The sequence below is a fragment of the Chiloscyllium plagiosum genome, chromosome 11, assembly GCF_004010195.1.
Source record: "Chiloscyllium plagiosum isolate BGI_BamShark_2017 chromosome 11, ASM401019v2, whole genome shotgun sequence".
Taxonomy (NCBI): Eukaryota; Metazoa; Chordata; class Chondrichthyes; order Orectolobiformes; family Hemiscylliidae; genus Chiloscyllium; species Chiloscyllium plagiosum.
This window is the reverse complement of record NC_057720.1, coordinates 1,726,439-1,744,699: the sequence shown is the minus strand read 5'-3', so window position 1 is coordinate 1,744,699 and position 18,261 is coordinate 1,726,439. Positions and strand designations below refer to the sequence as shown.

Here is an 18,261-nt window from a genome sequence, read left to right as displayed (position 1 = left end):
TTAACCTTAGTTGTTTCTGATCCATGTTCCTCCGTTTCAAACTGAATAACAAATTCTACCATGTTACAGTCACTGTTTCCTGATGGGATGTTTTACTGACATCGTTTGTTAAATCTGTATCATTGCACATCACCAGATCCAAAATACTCAGACCCTTTGGTGGATTCATAAACATTTAGTTCCAGGAAAGAGGTACGTTGGGTTCCAAGCAATCGATCGTCTTAGGGGACTCTCTAGTCTGAGGTACAGACAGACACGTCTGTGGGCAGACACGTCTGTGGGCAAAACGTACATATTACAGAGGAGGAAGTGCCGGATGTCTTGAAACACGGTGGTTAGCACTGCTGCCTCACAGCACCAGAGACCCGGGTTCAATTCCCGCCTCAGGCGACCGACTGTGTGGAGTTTGCACATTCTCCCCGTGTCTGCGTGGGTTTCCTCCGGGTGCTCCGGTTTCCTCCCACAGTCCAAAAATGTGCAGGTCAGGTGAATTGGCTATGCTAAATTGCCCATAGTGTTAGGTTAGGGGTAAATGTAGGGGAATGGGTCTGGGTGGGTTGCGCTTCGGCGGGTCGGTGTGGACTTGTTGGGCCAAAGGGCCCGTTTCCACACTGTAAAGTAATCTAATCTAATCTAATAAGTGAATAAATCCCCAGGACCTGATCAGGAGTACCCTAGAACTCTGTGGGAAGCTAGAGAAGTGATTGCTGGGCCTCTTACAGAGACATTTGTATCATCGATCATCACAGGTGAGATGCCAGAAGACTGGAGGTTGGCTAACATGGTGCCACTGTTTAAGAAAGGTGGTAAGGACAAGCCAGGGAACTATAGACCAGTGAGCCAGACGTCAGTGGTGGGCAAGTTATTGGAGGGAATCCTGAGGGACGGATGTACATGTATTTGGAAAGGAAAGGACTGATTAGGGATAGTCAACATGGCTTTGTGTATGGGAAATCATATCTCACAAACTTGATCGAGTTTTCTAAAGTAACAAAGAGGATTGATGAGGGCAGAGCAGTGGACGTGATCTATAGGGACTTCAGTAGTGTTCGACAAGGTTCCCCATGGGAGACTGATTAGCAAGGTCAGATCTCATGGAATACAGGGAGAACTAGCCATTTGGATACAGAACTGGCTCAAAAGGTAAAAGACAGAGGGTGGTGGTGGAGAGTTGTTTTCAGATTGGAGGCCTGTGACCAGTGGAGTGCCACAAGGATCAGTGCTGGGTCCACTTTTTGTCATTTATAGAAATGATTTTGATGCGAGCATAAGAGATATAGTTTGCAAGTTTGTAGATGACACCAAAATTGGAGGTGTAGAGGACAGCAAAGGAGGTTACCTCAGTTTACAAGGGGATCTTGACCAAACAGGCCACTGGCCTGAAGTGGCAGATGGAGTTTAATTTAGATAAATGCGAGGTGCTGCATTTTGGGAAAGCAAATCTTAGCAGGACTTATACACTTAATGATAAGGCCCTAGAGAGTGTTGCTGAACAAAGAGACCTTAGAGTGCAGGCTCATAGCTCCTTGAAAGTAGAATCGTAAGTATAAAGGATTGTGAAGGCAGCGTTTGCTATGTTCTCCTTTATTGGTCAGAGTATTGAGTACAGGTGTTGGGAGGTCATGGATTCGACCACTGTTGGAATATTGTGTGCAATTCTGGTCTCCTTCCTATTGGAAAGATAGTGAAACTTGAAAGATTTACATGGATGTTGCCAGGGTTGGAAGATTTGAGCTATAGGGAAGGCTAAATGGGCTCGGGCTGTTTTCCTTGGAGCGCCAGAGGCCAACGGGTGGCCTTATAGATGTTTACAAAATTATGAGGGGCATGGATAGGGTAAATAGACAGTCTTTTCAGTGGGATGTGGGAGCCTAGAACTAGAGGGCATAGGTTTAAGGGAAAGATATATTAAAAAAAAAAAAGACCCAAGGGACAACTTTTTCATGCAGAGAGTGGTATGCATGTGGAATGAGCTGCTAGAGGAAGTGGTGGAGGCTAGTACAACTGCAACATTTAAAAGGCATCTGGATTGGTATATGAATAGGAAGGATTTGGAGGGATATGGGCCAGGTGCTGGCAGGTGGGATTAGAGGGGTTTGGGATATCTGGTCAGCCTGGACAGGTTGGACCAAAAGGTCTGTTTCCATGCTGTACATCTCTACGACTGTATAGATGGCTCCAAATACACAAGTGAATTTTTAGTCATGGCTTCCGGTCAATCTACAGCAAGTCAAAGTCCTCGTATGATTAATGGCCTGCATTGGTTATACCTTCATCCCCTGATTTATTGTCCCACTGTATAGCTACTGTTAGGGGGCCTTTAGACCATTCCTACGAATGTCTTCCCTTTGCTTTTAACTTCCACCCATGAGTCTATCTTCAGACGCAAAGTCATTCCTCACTATCATTCTGATCTTTCAGAATGATGCTAACCCAACAATCCACTGAACATTTGGCTCCCAGCTCAGTCTCTGCTTAGTGGGAGTGAAAGATACAGATTGGCTTCTGAAGGAACCACAGTCCTGAAATCATTCAGCATTTGATTAATCAATTTGATTGTCACATGTACAGTACCTACATAGTGAAGAGCTGTGTTTGCAAGCAGTATATTCTGAAAGTTCTTTCAGCTACAAAAGTGGCACATGATACATGGCACATTATGCCAACTTGTACACTTTTTTCTTGGGCAAGAAACATCTACAGGAAACCAACTCTCTACTCAACAAGATCCAGTGAAAACTGGCTTTACTAAAGTGAGGATTTACTGTTGGCTTTTCAGGTAACAGCAGCCAAATACTCAAGAGGAAAATTGAATGAAAACATGTTTAGGGTAGGTGGGTCAAGGTAAGTAGGATAGGCCATTTGGCTCATGCTTCTCCAATAAGATTGGGTCTAGTTTTACTTTCTTAAAGCAGCTCTCACACAGAGCAGAAACACTATTGGAATAAATAAAGCATTTACAACACAATTGGCAGGACCTAGGCTTCAAAACTTCTAAACAGCCAAAGACATTTTTCTCCTGGATTAAGTTAGAAACTTGACAGCTATTACTTTACTCACAGGATAGCATGCACACAAATGTAATCAGTACACTTCAGGTTAATGATATAGTCAGTAATTGAAACAGAGGCATCAGTAACAAACATTTTTTATTTTTTAATATAGTCCAGAATCCAACATTGGTGCATCAGAAACTAGAATGGAGAGATAACAGGACTTCTTACGCAAATTTCTTTCCTTGAATAAAGGAAGTTAAACTGTATAAAACACTGTTTGCAAACACTCAATATATTCAACAATAACTTACCAATTAAACTAACATTACATTTACACTACAAACTTGTAAACATTTGGTACATTAGCAATCCAACCAGAATCAAAGAAACAAAAAGTGCTCCACTAGATGCCAATAAATAGGAAAGGGTCAGGAAAAAAAAAGTTTTTCATCTGCAACACTCCAAAAGCAGAGTGAAATGCCGTAGATTTAACGCACTTTGCATTTGTCTTCCAACCTGAATATTCAGCAAAAATCAAATCACTGAAGGGAAGTCAAGCATGGCCAAGAGGAAGCTGTGCCATTGATCGAGATGGAAGAGGTTGAAGTCCCAGTGATGTTGGTGAATGAGCTACGAGAGAGAGAGAGGGAAGGGAGTTTAGCTTTGAAGACAAAATATTTACAAGCTTCAACTAAAATAAAAGGAACAAACAGTTTCTGTAGGTGGTGCTCATATTATACAACCCTCTGGATCACTTCCAGTGCCATGTGCAAGCGTGTATAGAAATAGGTGGTTAGTCCAGATGAATGTGACTAGAGACGGAGGAGGGAAGGCTTTAGATTTCTAGGAACAGAGGGACTTGTACAAGATGGATGGGTTGCACCCGAACTGGAATGGGACCAGCATCCTTGTGGGGTGGTTAGCTGGTAATGTCAGGGAGGGATGAAGTTAACTTGGTAGGGGGTGGGATCTAGACAGAATCCTTAACAGGGCAAGATAAACAAAGACAACAAGTGAGCCAGATCAGCATAAAAATTATAGACAAATTAAGGCAAGAGTGCACTTGGCAAAGTTGAATGGTATTTATTTTAATGCAAGGAGTCAGGTGAATAAAGCAGATGCGTTGAGGGCATAAATTACATGGTATTGCATATGGTGGAGGTGGGGGCAGAGTTTAGCAGGGCAGCATTCCAAAATACAGGGTCTTTAGGTGAAAGAGTGAGGTAAAACAAAGTGTCACAAATTTTGGTCAGGAATGGATTACAGGAGGAGGGATGACATCTTAGAAGGTTCCCCATACGAAGCTACATGGGTAGAACTTAAAAACCAAGCAGGAGCAATTCCGTTTCTGGGAGTGTACTACAGGCTCCCTAAAGAGAAGCTATGTAGGCAAATTTCAGAAGAATGAAAAGTAATAGGAGTAGCATTAACAGGGCAATTCAACTTCCAAATGGGGTAGCCAGAATGAGGGGTTTAAGAGAGTGCAGAATTCTTGATGCATCCAGCAGAGCTTTAAGCTGATTATGTAGAAAGCTCTCCAAAAGGAGGGGGCAGTCCCAGATTATTTTAGATAATGAAGGTGCACAAGTGGTCGACATATTAGTGGAGATTACTTTTGCTGACAGCAATCACAATTCCATTAAAAGATTGTTATAGAACATGACAAAGATGAGCCTGAAATCAAAGTTCTAAACGGAGAAGGCCAAATTTACTAGGATTGGTATAATTTGGCCAGTTTTTTTTTAAAATAGTGAAGTTGTCAGAACTGTGGGACACAAGGAAGAAAAGGACAGTAAAGAGCCACATTTCAATAAAAAGGTGAAAGTGGGACCAAAACATTTGAACCCAGATTGCGGAGTATACAGCATTAGATAAAAAAGATGGAGGCTTATGGCAGATAGTGAAAGCTTAAAAACAACAAAAACCCTGGAAAGCACAATGTGAAGGGGACAAGAAAAGAGTGTTATTTGAGCAAAAACGGTGGTAAGAATAATGACAGGTAAAGTAAGGATAACGAGGGAAACAGTCGGGACACTGAAGGACCACAATGGCAAGTTGCACATGGAGCCAGAGGAGATAGGTAGGGTTCTAAATAGATACTTAGAGCAGTCACTAGAGAGAGGGTGATAATATGGGTATAGAAATCAGGAAGACTGATGATACTTAAAATTAGCAGAGTCAGAGAAGGGATTCAGTGGATTGGCATGCTTAGGAGGGGCAAGTCTCTAGGGCTGAAATGAATCTAATCCCAAGAAGTTTGAGGAAAGGCAGTAAATAACAGGGTTGCTAGCAAAAATGTTCAATTGCTTTAAACAACTAGAAAAAGGATATATTTAGTTATCATAATACCTCAAGGGAAAATTAGGCTCAAACCCAAAACTTCAGGCCCAGAGGCAGGGAGGCCAAACTTAAGCAGATTTTTTTTTTTTTTTAAAACCAGTCCCCTCAGGTAGATGTTCAAAAGAGGTCCCAGGGCAGAGGGAACAATTCCAGGATAATACCTGCCTCACTCACCAGAGTGAAACTGTATCCTGGCCGCCTTAACAGATAAGATATACTTCTGATCTCAATATTGAGAAATACTGGTGGAATGAATTGCTGAGTGACCCAATTTTGTAGTCTCTTGAAACTTGGAGTCACTGCATTTTAAAAGAACCCTTAGCCAGAAGCATTGGATGGTGCATTGGCCTTAATTTAGTGACCCAACCTCTGAAAATTTAAATTCTTATACTATTGCAAGCTGTAACTGGTTACGAACTAGTGAGCAACATCTTAGCCAAAACTTCCTGCTTGAACTTCATGCGGTGACTCCCCATACTAGACCTAACACCCTGTAGTTGCCCACATGTAGGAGGGTGGTGTCAGTAAATGAACAATAACTGGTGCCCTTTAATTACAAAATAAATCACTCCTCTGTTCTGCCAAATACAAGCATACAGACATTTTACTGGGAAACAAAATTTATATTAGTATGGACAGTGTCCTTTTACTAGAACTGGGTTTGATACCTTTTACAAAGGTGCCTGATGCTTGTACAAAGATACTGCCCAGCAACAAGATTTGGATTGGATGCTAGTACCAGTTTGCCATTCAACTGAAGGGAGATTAGACTTGCAAAAAAAAACATTCATTTAAGGTGAAACAAGACAAAAGAGAGTTCAGTTTCAAGACAAGAACTAAGTCCAACTGACTTTAGGTGGCAATCTTCAATTTGGCAGCCAATGTGATTAATCAGCAACTGAAGTCACCTCATTTCACCCCTATTGGTTTGAACTTTGACCCACAGATTGTACCTTTTGACTATTTTCCACCTATGATCTTCCTAAAAAGCAGTCAGCTGACAATTAGTTGGAGTGTTTGAATTTAAGCTTGTATTAATAATTAGAAGCCAAATTAAAATGATACCTGGTGAGCGATTTCTTAGTGGTCACACTGATACATTCCCAGAAACTGAACTGGTTATATTTCACATTTGTGAAAACTCATGTAATAGACTCAAATTTCCAGCACATTGTCACTAGGGATTAGAGTTTCAGATTCATGGTCAAAAGATCTTTGAAAAGTAGGTAATACTGAGATTGTACCTGACGCAAGTTTAAAAATTATTTCACTCCTGTCACTGGCTAGACCAGCATATAATGCATGGTCTTTAGTTGCCCAGAGGGCAGTGACACATCATCCCCATTGCTGTGGGTCTTGAGTTACACAGATCTTCCTGAAAAAGGAAATCAGTGAACCAGGAAGGTTTTAGACCAAATTTTATTGAATTCAAATTCTCTATATGCTGTAGTGATATTCAAACATCCTTAAGACTGGGTTTCTGGATCACTAACCCAAGATGTGGACATTGAGCCATCTACCGATTCATGAAGCACAGAAGACAGATGCTAGATTTATTGTATAGTTAAATATTAGAAGTAGCTAAAGTAACAGACCCAACTGCTTTTATATATGTAAAGATTAGTCAAGGCAGCAAGGCTGAACTTGTGAAAGTTAGGACAGAGATAAATCAATATTAGCACATTTGGGGATATGTGGAAATACTAGTAGGGGGAGGTATACAATGCGGGAACCACGATTCCTAGGGGACTTGAGTGTTTTTCCCCTTGGGAGGAGTGTCCAGGACCAGAAGGAGTATCCCAGAATATGGGGTCACCCATTTAAGATCATTCGAGGGGAATTGGAGGGCCATTAGACTGTGGAATTCTTTACTGCAGTGGCCGGTCAAGTATACTGAAGGCAGAGACCTTAACTGGTAAGGGAATTCAAAGTTTGAGAGAAGATTTGTAGCTCGGGTGCTCGTTGTTGTGGTTCTGTTCGCCGAGCTGGGAATGTGTGTTGCAGATGTCTCATCCCCTATATAAGTGCTTGGGAGCCTCCTGTGAAGCGCTTCTGTGTTGTTTCCTCTGGCATTTACATTATAATATAATAATATTCTTCACAGGAGGCTCCCAAGCACCAAGGATGTCCCCTAGACAGGGGATGAAATGTCTGCAACACAAATTTCCAGTTCGGCGAACAACTGGTAAGGGAATAAAGTGTTATTGGGAAAATGTGGAATTGAGGACTCTAAATCAGTCACGACCTCACTGAATGGAGCAGCAGACAATGGGCTGAATGGCCTATTTCTGTTCCTATATCTTATGGAAGACTCACTGGAGTTTTTTTTAAAAATTCCAGTGTGGGACTTGGGCATTGCTGGTTGGCTAGCATTGATAGCTCATCTCTATTTGCCCTTGAGGTGGGAGTGAGCTGCCGCCTTGAATCGCTGCAGTCCACTTGCTGTGGGTTGACCTACAATGCCGGTAGGGAGGGAATTCCAGGATTTTGACCCAATGACTGAAGCATCAGTGGTACATTTCCAAGTCAGGGTGGTGAGTGACTTGGGAGAGAAACTTGCAGGTGGTGGTGCTCCCATGTTTGGAAGGTGTGTCTGAGAATGTTTAATGTATTTCTGCAGAGCATCTTGTAGATAGTACACACTGCTGCTACTACTGAGTGCTGGCAAAGGGATCAAATATTTGTAGATGTGGTGACAATCAAGTGGGATGCTTTGCCCTGGATGGTTTGAGCTTCTCTAGTGTTGTTGGAGCTGCGCCCATCCAGGCAAGTGGGGAGTATTCCATCACACTCCTGACATGTGCCAGGTAGATGGTGGATAGACTTTGGGGCGTCAGGTGGTGAGTTACTTGCTGCAGCATTCCCAGTCTCTGACCTGCTCTTGTAGCCACTGTGTATATGTGGCAAGTCCACTTGAATTTCTGGTCAATAGGAACCCCAAAGATGTTGACAGTGGAGGATTGAGCGATGGTTATACTGTTGAATGTCAAGGGGTGGTGGTTAGAGTGACTCTTATTTGTAATGGTCATTGTCTGACATTTGTGTGGCATGAATGTTAATTGCCACATGTTGACCCAAGCCTGGATATTGTCCTGGTCTTGTTCATTTGAGCACGTACTGCTTCAGTATGAGTCATGAATGGTGCTGAACACCGAATTCTCCAGCTTGCCAATGATTGCAAACAGTTAAAGCAGCTTGAAATTGGAATACAAGAACAAAAATAGGAGCAGACCATCTGACCTGTTAAGCCTACTCCACCAATGAGGTTGTGGTTGATCTATGGACTCGATGCCATTTGCCCACCCATTCCCTAAAATGGGTAATTTCTTTATTGTTCAAAACTCTTTGCATGAAAACATTCAACACGGTAGCCTCAATGCTTCACTAGGTAAGAAATTCTACAGATTCACAATCCTTTGGGTGAAGATGTTCCTCAACTTAGTCCTAAACCTGCTCCCTTTTGAGGCTATCTCACAACCCCCACCTCAGAGGATCGGTGTTGGGCCCTCTACTTTTTGTCATTTACATAAATGCTTTGGATGCGAGCATAAGAGGTACAGTTAGTAAGTTTGCAGATGACACCAAAATTGGAGGTGTAGTGGACAGCGAAGAGGGTTACCTCAGATTACAACAGGATCTTGATCAGATGGGCCAATAGGCTGAGAAGTGGCAGATGGAGTTTAATTCAGATAAATGAGAGGTGCTACATTTTGGGAAAGCAAATCTTAGCAGGACTTATACACTTAATGATAAGGCCCTAGAGAGTGTTGCTGAACAAAGACCTTAGAGTGCAGGTTCATAGCTCCTTGAAAGTGAAGTCGCAGGTTGATAGGATAGTGAAGGCGGCGTTTGGTATGCTTTGCTTTATTGGTCTGAGTATCGAGTACAGGAGTTGGGAGGTCATGTTGCGGCTGTGCAGGACATTGGTTAGGCCACTGTTGGAATATTGCATGCAGTTCTGGTCTCCTTCCTATCGGAAAGATGTTGCAAAACTTAAAAGGGTTCAGAAGAGATTTACAAGGATGTTGCCAGGCTTAGAAGATCTGAGCTACAGGGAGAGGCTGAACAGGCTGGGGCTGTTTTCCCTGGAGTGTCGGAGGCTGAGGGGTGACCTTAGAGGTTTACAAAATTATGAGGGGTATGGATAGGATAAATAGGCAAAGTCTTTTCCCTGGGGTTGGGGAGTCCAGAACTAGAAGGGCATAAGTTTAGGGCGAGAAGGGAAAGATATAAAAGAGACCTAAGGGGCAATTTTTTCACGGAGGGTGGTAAGTATATGGAATGAGCTGCCAGAGGATGTGGTGGAGGCTGGTACAATTGCAACATTTAAGAGGCATTTGGATGGGTATATGAATAGGAAGGGTTTGGAGGGATATGGGCCAGGTGCTGGCAGGTGGGACATCTGGTCAGCATGGACAGGTCAGACCGAAGGGTGTTTCCATGCTGTACATCTCTATGACTCTATTTCCCACCCCACCCCCATTCCTTTAAGAATATAGTCCCAGTCTATGCAATCTCTCCTCTTAAGCAGATCTTCAACTCTGCAACCAACCTAGTGAAACTCCTCTGAACCCCCTTCAGCATCAGTACACCCTTTCAAGTTAAAAATGATTTCTGATTGCCTGTACTTAAAAGATAAGTGGAGGGAGACAAAAAGAAAATGGCTGGAACTTGAATTGCAAAAAAGGAGGAAGAGTGCCAGCTTACAAGGCTACAGTTTAAAAATAATATGGAGGTGTTGGTATTTTTAGGTGGGTAGCTACCTGAAAGGGCAGTGCTCCAAAAGCTTGTACTTCCAAATAAAGCTGCTGGACTATAACCTGGTGTTGTGAGATTTTTTAAACTTTGTCCACAGATTAAAAAGGAAGCCTTCAAGGTGGATGATTGTGATTAGATTACAGCAAGGAATTTCCCAAAGTCCAGTAAGGAACTGTTTAATTTATATAGCCCCAACCAAAATTCCAAATCTCAAATTATTTGAGGAAAGGTAGTCTGAAAATTTAGAAAAACTGGACACTGCCTCTGTGGAGCAAGTTAATAGGCAGAGCATGTGAAAGTTATCCACCACTGTCACGTAGCTTAGACTAATGCCCTGTTCAAAAAAAGGATATTCTGGGGGTGCACAAGTTTGTTCCTGAAGGATGCAGGCAAGAGTTTGGAAATTTGAAGCAGCAGCCTGGACAAACCTGTAATCAACTTGCTTATAAATTCAATAACCTGCAATCCAACAGTTAGGAGTAGATACCAAGAATGAAGCTGAATTCTGATCATTCAAGGAACTCACCTTGAGTAATCAGAACTCAGAGCAGCTACTGAAGTGACAGACGGTAGGAACAGCTGATTATGATTAAAAACTTTCCTGTACCTCTGAAATATAGTTGAACTTGATTAGGGAGCTTAAGGTGAAGGAACTCCCAGGGAGCAGTGACCATAATGATGATAGAATGCACCCTGCAGTTTGAGGGGAAGGAGTTAGAACCACATGTAACGGTATTACAATTGAGTAAAGGGAACAAAAGACAAGCAGCTGGTCAGAAATTCATCCCAAGGAAGAAACATACTACAGAGGCTGAGCAACTGCAGCTGACAAAGAGAAGTCTGGTGAAAATTAGGGGGAAGACTTTAAAATCCAGAGGATAAAAAATGAAATAAAAATTAACTAGTAATAAAAACTACTCTTGCATTCTTCAAAAAAAAAAGAGTTCTCTAAAAAAAGGTGGACATTGGCCCACTGAAAAAAATGAGGCTGGAGAATAGTAATGGGGAACAAAAATGACAGAATGATACTTTGCATCAATTTTTGCAGAGGAAGATACTAGAACGTCAAGAATCAGGAGAGTGTGGTGATCATTATAGAGAAGGTGCTGGGGAAGCTGACAGGTCTCAAGGTGGATAAATCACCTGGACTAGAGAGAGGACACCTCAGGGTTCTGAAGATAGAAATCATGATCTTCAGGAATTCCTGGACTTGGAGGGTCCAAGGGGACTGAAAAATGGATAGTGTAATACCCCTATTTAAAAGGGAGGAAGGCAGAAGTTAGGAAATTATAGGCTGGTTAGCCTGACCTCAGCCATTGGCAAGATTTGACAACCCATTAAAAGGACAAGATTATAAAATACCTGGATGTGCATGGTAAAACAGGGCTGAGTCTGCACAACTTCAAAGGGAGGTTACATCTGACAAATCTGTTAGAATTCTGAGGTAAGTGAGCAAGTTAGACAAAGAAGAGCCTTAGACATGATCTAGGCCATTGACAAGGAGGCTACTAAATAAGCTAGAGCCAATGGTGTCAGGAGCAAGGGACTGGCATAGATCAAGGGTTGACTGACTGACTCAAGGCAGAGGGGGGGAAAATAAAGGGGTATTTTTCAGGATGGCAGCAGTGAAGGGTTTGAGGACTCTAAATTCCAAGTACAGACCCAGACAGGTGGGGTGAGGGGCATGATGTGGTTGAAACTTATAGAACATGGAGATGCCAGGATAGAACATGGAGATGGTATTTCTAGTAGGAGACACGAAGACCTGCAGACGTATTGAAGGGTCAAACTTTTAGAACTGAGGTAGTGTTTCCTCGGAGAGTGGGGTCTCTATGGAACTCTGACATGGAAGACTGTGGAGTCCTAAAATCAAAACAGTGGAATAGGCCATTGAGCCCTTCTAGTCTGCACCACCATTCAATACAATCATGGCTGAGCATGTAATCTCAGTATCCCATTCCCACCCTCTCCCTATTCCCCTTGATCCCTTTAACCACAAGGGCCACGTCCAGCTCCCTCTTGAATCTATCAAATTAACTGGCTCCAACAGCTTTCTGTGGGAGAGAATTACACAGGTTCACAACTCTGAAGAAATTCTTCATCTCAGTCTTTAATGGCTTACCCCTTATTCCTGGACTTGACCCCAGTTCTGGAATTCCCCAATATTGAGCACATTCTTCCCACAGCCAGTCCAGTGACATCAAGATTGTGGTTTTAAGAGATCCCCAGTATTCTATATTCCAGCAAATACAAACCCCGTTGTTCCAGTTTTTCATGTCCGTTCTGCCATCCCAGGAATCAGTGTTGAACCTTTGCTGGATTCCCTTAATAACAAAGGATGTCCTTCCTCAGACTAGGAGACCAAAACTACACACAATACTCAAGATGTGGTCTCACCAAGGCCCCCTTACTCCAATACTCTCATCCTCTCACTGAAGGCCAGCGTGCCATTAGCTTTCCTCACTGCCTGCCATCCTTCAGCGATTGTTCCACTATGACACCCAAGTCTTGTTGCACCTTACTTTTTCCTAAACTGCCAGATAGATAAATTTCTGTTTTCCAGTTTGTGACCAAATTGGATAACCTCACATTTATCCATGTTATATTGCTAGTCTGTCCAAGTCACCCTGCAGATTCTTAGCATCCTCCTCACAACAAAGCTGAATGGCAGTCCATCATCTGCAAATTTGGAAATAAGACATTCAATTCCTTCACCCAAAAATGTTAATATATTTTGTGAACAGCTAGGATCCCAGCACTGCATCCTATGGTACCAACTCATCACTGCCTGCCACTCTGAAAAAGGACCCATTATTCCAACTCCCTGCTTCCTGTCTGCCAGTTCTCTATCCATGTCAATACAATATTTTAGATAGGGATAGATCGATCAATACTTGATTAGTAAGGGCCTCAAGGCTTATGGGGAGAAGGTAGGAGAACAATTGAGAAATTGAATGGCAGAGCAGACTGGATGGGTCAAATGGTCTGATTCTGCTCCTGTCTTGTGGTCTTCTAGAAGGTGGAAAAGTGAAAGTACTGAATGTAGCCAGTACAGAAAAATCACAGTTGGGAAACGCAAAGAGATCTTAGACTAGACAGCATAGTAGGTCAGTGGTTAGCACTGCTGCCTCAGCACCAGGGACCTGGGTTCAATTCCAGTCTTGCCCAACTGTGTGGAGTTTGCACATCTCTCCTTATCTGTGTAGGTTTCCTCCCACAGTCCACAGATGTGCGGGTTAGGTGAGTTGGCCATGCTAAAAATTGTCCAGTGTTCAGGAATGTGTACATTAGTGCAATAATCAGGGGAATGTAGAGTATGGGGTAGGGGATTAGGTCTGGGTCAGTTACTCTAAGGGTTGGAGTGGACTTGTTGGACAAAAGGCCTGTTTCCACACTGTACGGATTGTAACTATTCTAAAAAAATTGGTGTAGGGCTGGAAGCAGAGGGAAGGTTTTGGACTTAGAATTCATAACCGTTCATAAAAGATAAATTTGTGGGTTTTTGATTTTTCTTTGACTACAACTACAAAGCTATAGGTAAACAATGTAGGAGAGGTGATGAATAAAAAAGGAGAGAAAACATAGAAGGGTTACCTTTCTGACAATTGTTACAACTAAGCCTGTAACATGAAGAGGTACAAGAGCCAAACTTCACAATAGAAAACAGCAACCACAATTAATAAAATATTCAAGGGGCAAAAGAATAATAAATTGGTCAGTTGAGTGGCTGGAGGAGACTGGGAAAGGAGTTAGCAGAAAGGACAGTTGAGGAACAAAGACAGGCACTTAAGTAATAGCTCATAAGGTATAGCTGAGGAAGGAGACTAGGAAGGGGATAAACTGATCCTGGTTAACTAAGTTAGGGGTAATATTAAATTGAAAGAAACACATAACATGACAAAGATTAGTAAATAAGAGGATTGAGAAATTTTAAAAACCAACTGATTGAAAAAAAAAGGACAAACCAGCAAGTAATATAAAAATGGATAAAAGCTTCTTTAAATACAATAGAAGAGAGAGGGGGAAAAGTGAACAGGCCTTTTTGAGTGCAAAGCTGGCTGAATAATAGGGAATGGAAACGTCATTGAATAAATGTTTTGCAGTCATTAAGAGCTTTCCAAAAGTATTCATAACCAAGGAGTACAAGGGGAAATAAAGACAATAGCTATCACCAGAGGGGAAAAAAAAAAGTGCTAGAGAAACTAATGGAACTCAAGACAGACAGGTTCCTGGACCTGATGGGATTTGACTTAGGATTTTACAAGGAAGCAGCAACAGAAATAACGTAAACACTGCTCATAACTGTCCAAGAACCTTCAGAATTCAGAAAATTCTACAGGACTAGAAAAATGCCAATGCAACATCTTAAACTTTGAAAAAGGCAGTAGCAAAAAAAAACCATAGGCCAATTAGATTAATATTTTCTTAATAACAGATGTTAGGGTCAAAAGGACAAAAATAGTAGAGCATTTAAAAATATTTGGTCAAATCAACATGCATCAAGATGAAAATCAAGTCTGACAAGTTAACTAGACTGAAGATAGGTAGATGAGGAAGCATTAGATTTGAATTTTCAGTAGATTTTTGATAACTACGACAGAGCCCACAGTGTAGGAGGTAGTCTATTAGCATGGATAAACGATTAGCCAGCTAATAGTTAACAATTGGCAATAAGGGGGACATTTTCAAACTGGCAATCTGTAACTAATGGAGTGACACAGGGTCAGTGCTGGGTCACAATTATTTACAAAATGTATTGACTTGGATAAGTGAATGTACCAAAGTGGAGATTGTGGATGACAACAGTTGGCAAGACAAGTGGGGAGGATGAGAGTCTGGAGAGGAATATGGAGGGGTTAGGGGAGTGGGTAAAAACCAGGAAGATGAATAGAAAAATCAGGTGGGCAGGTGGTAGTGAGGTTAGGTACTTTGATTGGAAGAGGAACTGAATATTATTTCAAATGGTGCAAGTCTGCTGAAAGCTGAATGTAGGAGTCCTTTTCCATGTATCATAAAAAGCTAACAAGTTCAGTAGCTAATTGGAAAGGCAAAAGCAAATGGAATACTGGTCTTTAAAAGTAGATAGCTTTGCTAAACTCTACAAGCACTAGTCAGACCATAGCTGGAATATATAAAGTTTAGGGGTGTAGGTTTGCTCGCTGAGCTGTAGGTTTGATATCCAGACGTTTTGTTACCTGGCTAGGTAACATCAGTGGCGACCTCCAAGTGAAGCGAAGCTGTTGTCTCCTGCTTTCTATTTATATGTTTGTCCTGGATGGGGTTCCTGGGGTTTGTGGTGTCATTTCCTGTTAGTTTTCTGAGGGGGTTGATAGATGGCATCTAGATCTGTGTGTTTGTTTATGGCAATGTGGTTGGAGTGCCAGGTCTCTAGGAATTTTCTAGCATGTCTTTGCTTAGCCACTATTTCAACTGGGACAGGCTATTCAAAGACATGCCAGAGAATTCCTAGAGGCCTGGCACTCCAACCACAAACACCATAAACAAACACAGATCTAGATACCATCTTCTGGATTAGTGGTGCTGGAAGAGCACAGCAGTTCAGGCAGCATCCAAAGGAGCAGTGAAACATTGATTTTGCTGCTCCTTGGATGCTGCCTGAACTGCTGTGCTCTTCCAGCACCACTAATCCAGAAGATGGTTTCCAGCATCTGCAGTCATGGTATCTAGAGGTAAAAAACAATCTAAAAAGCCCTCAGAAAATGAACAGGAAATGACCTCACCATAAACCTCAGGAACCCCATCCAGGACAAACATAAATAGAAAGCAGGAGATAACAGCTTCGCTTCAATTGGAGGTCGCCAGTGATGATGTTACCTAGCCAGATAATGAAACATCTGGATATCAAACAGACATTGAAGCATACAAGATTCTTTGAGGATTTGACAGGGTTTTGCCTTGTGGGAGGACAAAGTAATTTCTGAAAGATGAGGAATTTGAGGATTGACGATCTGTTGAATTTTTACTGCAGAGGTCTTTCAAGGCTGAGATTGAAAACCTCAGAATCAAAGGTTATGGGAAAAGGGCGTCAAAGATTCAGATCAGCTATAATCTTACTGAATGAGAGAGCAGACTCAAATGGGCTGAATGGCTCTGCATCTGTCACATGGTCTTCTGGAGGACAGTCTTCCTTCTACAGGGCACAACTTACAGAGAACAAAAGTATATGTCCATGCCTTTATGGAAAAACACAACAACACGCCCCAGAATAATGGTAAGTTACCCATCGATAGGTAATGACTCAGCTAGAGTGAACATTACAACTTTAATTGTAATCAAAATTTGAAATTGGTTCAGGTATTGGAACAGAATTTCTATTCAACTTACATTCCATGTAGGTGTGTAAGGCAGTCAACATCTGTCCATCTGGTGCTACATATGCAGAGTAGGTCATTTCATCCAGCATTTGGGGAGAGCGCCTCTCCTGTTGCATGGTCACTGGGGTAGATGACAGGCGGTTTGGACTCACATGCTTTTTGTGACGTGCTCTACAGTTCTGAAACCAAACCTGTAAATATCAATTTACAATTACAGCACAAAACAAGAGGAGCAGTGTCATTTTTAGGATTGGCTTGCATTCAAAGAAAAACTAAATACACAAATTTTCAGAAGGGATGATCCGCTGGAGAATTGTGCATTGGTCACTCCCACCACTAAGTCTTCATAGATTGGTAGCAGTGCAGAATTTGTTCCCTTCAATTGATTCTCTCCCTAGCTGTATTCAGATTTCTTGATGAACAAACCCCGCTCCTAGAGCACATTGTGCTTTTGCCACCCTCAATACTTCTACATGTTCATTGTGGTGGTGGGGAGAAAGAGATGCAGGGGAGTGGTGGAGAGGAGGAAAGGAAAGAAAAGAACGGATTTCTTCAACTGACTGTTATAGATGGAGGGCTTTTATCCAAAATGATTTTCCTGCTCCTCGGATGCTGCCTGACCTGCTGAGCTTTTCCAGCACCACTAATCTAGGCTCTGATCTCCAGCATCTGCAGTCCTCACTTCCGCATAGGTGGCCAATGGCAGGTCCTATGATCAGATACCATTAGAAACTTCATGCGCTCTGGATTCAATATTGAAGACTCCCAAGGGCATTATCTTCTCCCTCTGGCACTTATGGAATACTGCAGAACAGTAAAATGGATGACTGGGACAGCTTGTTGCACAATGCTCAATTTTTCTGGGAGCAATTTGTTTCCAGGTGTTAGTAAAGGAGCCTTTGCAAATTTGACTGGGCATTGCCTAGTGTCAATTGCAGTACATTGTTTGCCTCAGGTGATCCAGTTTTAACGTTTAACTTTCCCTTTTGCAATTGGAGACCATGGCCATTTCAAACAGGTGTCAAACTTAGAGTGATTCAGAATAACAGCAGACAGGGCAAAGTTTCCTTAGTGTTACAAGCGACTTCCAAATTCTCCCCACACATTTTGTTAATGTCACATTCAGATTCTCACTCCCTACAAATGTATTTCCCCCCACAGCATTAGGAATCCATCCACTGAGGACACTGGTGCTAGATTACAACTTGCCTGGCCTGTATACTTCCCATCTCAAGAAACAGCCCAAGAAATCAAAAGACCCTCCCTCCTCTCCTGTACCACTCCAGCCATTCACCACCTGTGGCTGCTTCAGTCTTATCCTCTCAAACTACCTGCTTAAATGTGGGAACAAGTTACAGATGGTAAACAGGTAGTTACTTTACATTAATGCCCAAGACTGTAGGGAGGCTGTGGAGAAGGTAGCACTGACAGGGACTACTTGCGGACACAGAGACGGGCTCAAGTGCGTATACTTCAACACAAGGAGTATCAGAAATAAGGTGGGTGAACTTAAGGCGTGGATCGGTACCTGGGACTATGATGTTGTGGCCATCACGGAAACGTGGATAGATGTGGGACAGGAATGGCTGTTGGAGGTTCCTGGTTACAGGTGTTTCAGTAAGATTAGGGAGGGTGGGAAAAAAGGAGGGGGGGTGGCATTGCTAATTAGAAATGCAGAAAGGAAGTTTGAGGGGGATCTGCCTCTGGAGGTAGTATGGGCTGAAGTCAGAAATAGGAAAGGTGCAGTCACCTTGTTGGGTGTCTACTATAGGCCCCCCAATAGCAGCAGAGATGTGGAGAAACAGATGGGGAAACAGATTGTGGAAAGGTGC

General features: G+C 42.4%; 1 protein-coding gene across 10 annotated transcripts in view; it reads right to left on the bottom strand.

Moving 5' to 3' along the window:
- Positions 1-3,131: 3,131 nt before the first annotated feature.
- The window catches only part of lhx8a (LIM homeobox 8a), a 49,703-nt gene continuing 34,573 nt past the window's right edge, over positions 3,132-18,261 (bottom strand). For 9 of the 10 annotated variants that reach the window (XM_043698559.1, XM_043698557.1, XM_043698561.1 and 6 more), the window contains 2 exons: positions 16,440-16,620; positions 3,132-3,626 (listed from right to left, as the gene is read on the bottom strand). In XM_043698559.1, the coding sequence (XP_043554494.1) occupies positions 3,550-3,626; positions 16,440-16,620 (258 nt within the window). In that variant the 3' untranslated portion in view covers positions 3,132-3,549. The remainder of the gene's footprint in view (positions 3,627-16,439; positions 16,621-18,261) is intronic. The other variant, XM_043698558.1, reaches the window with a different exon arrangement.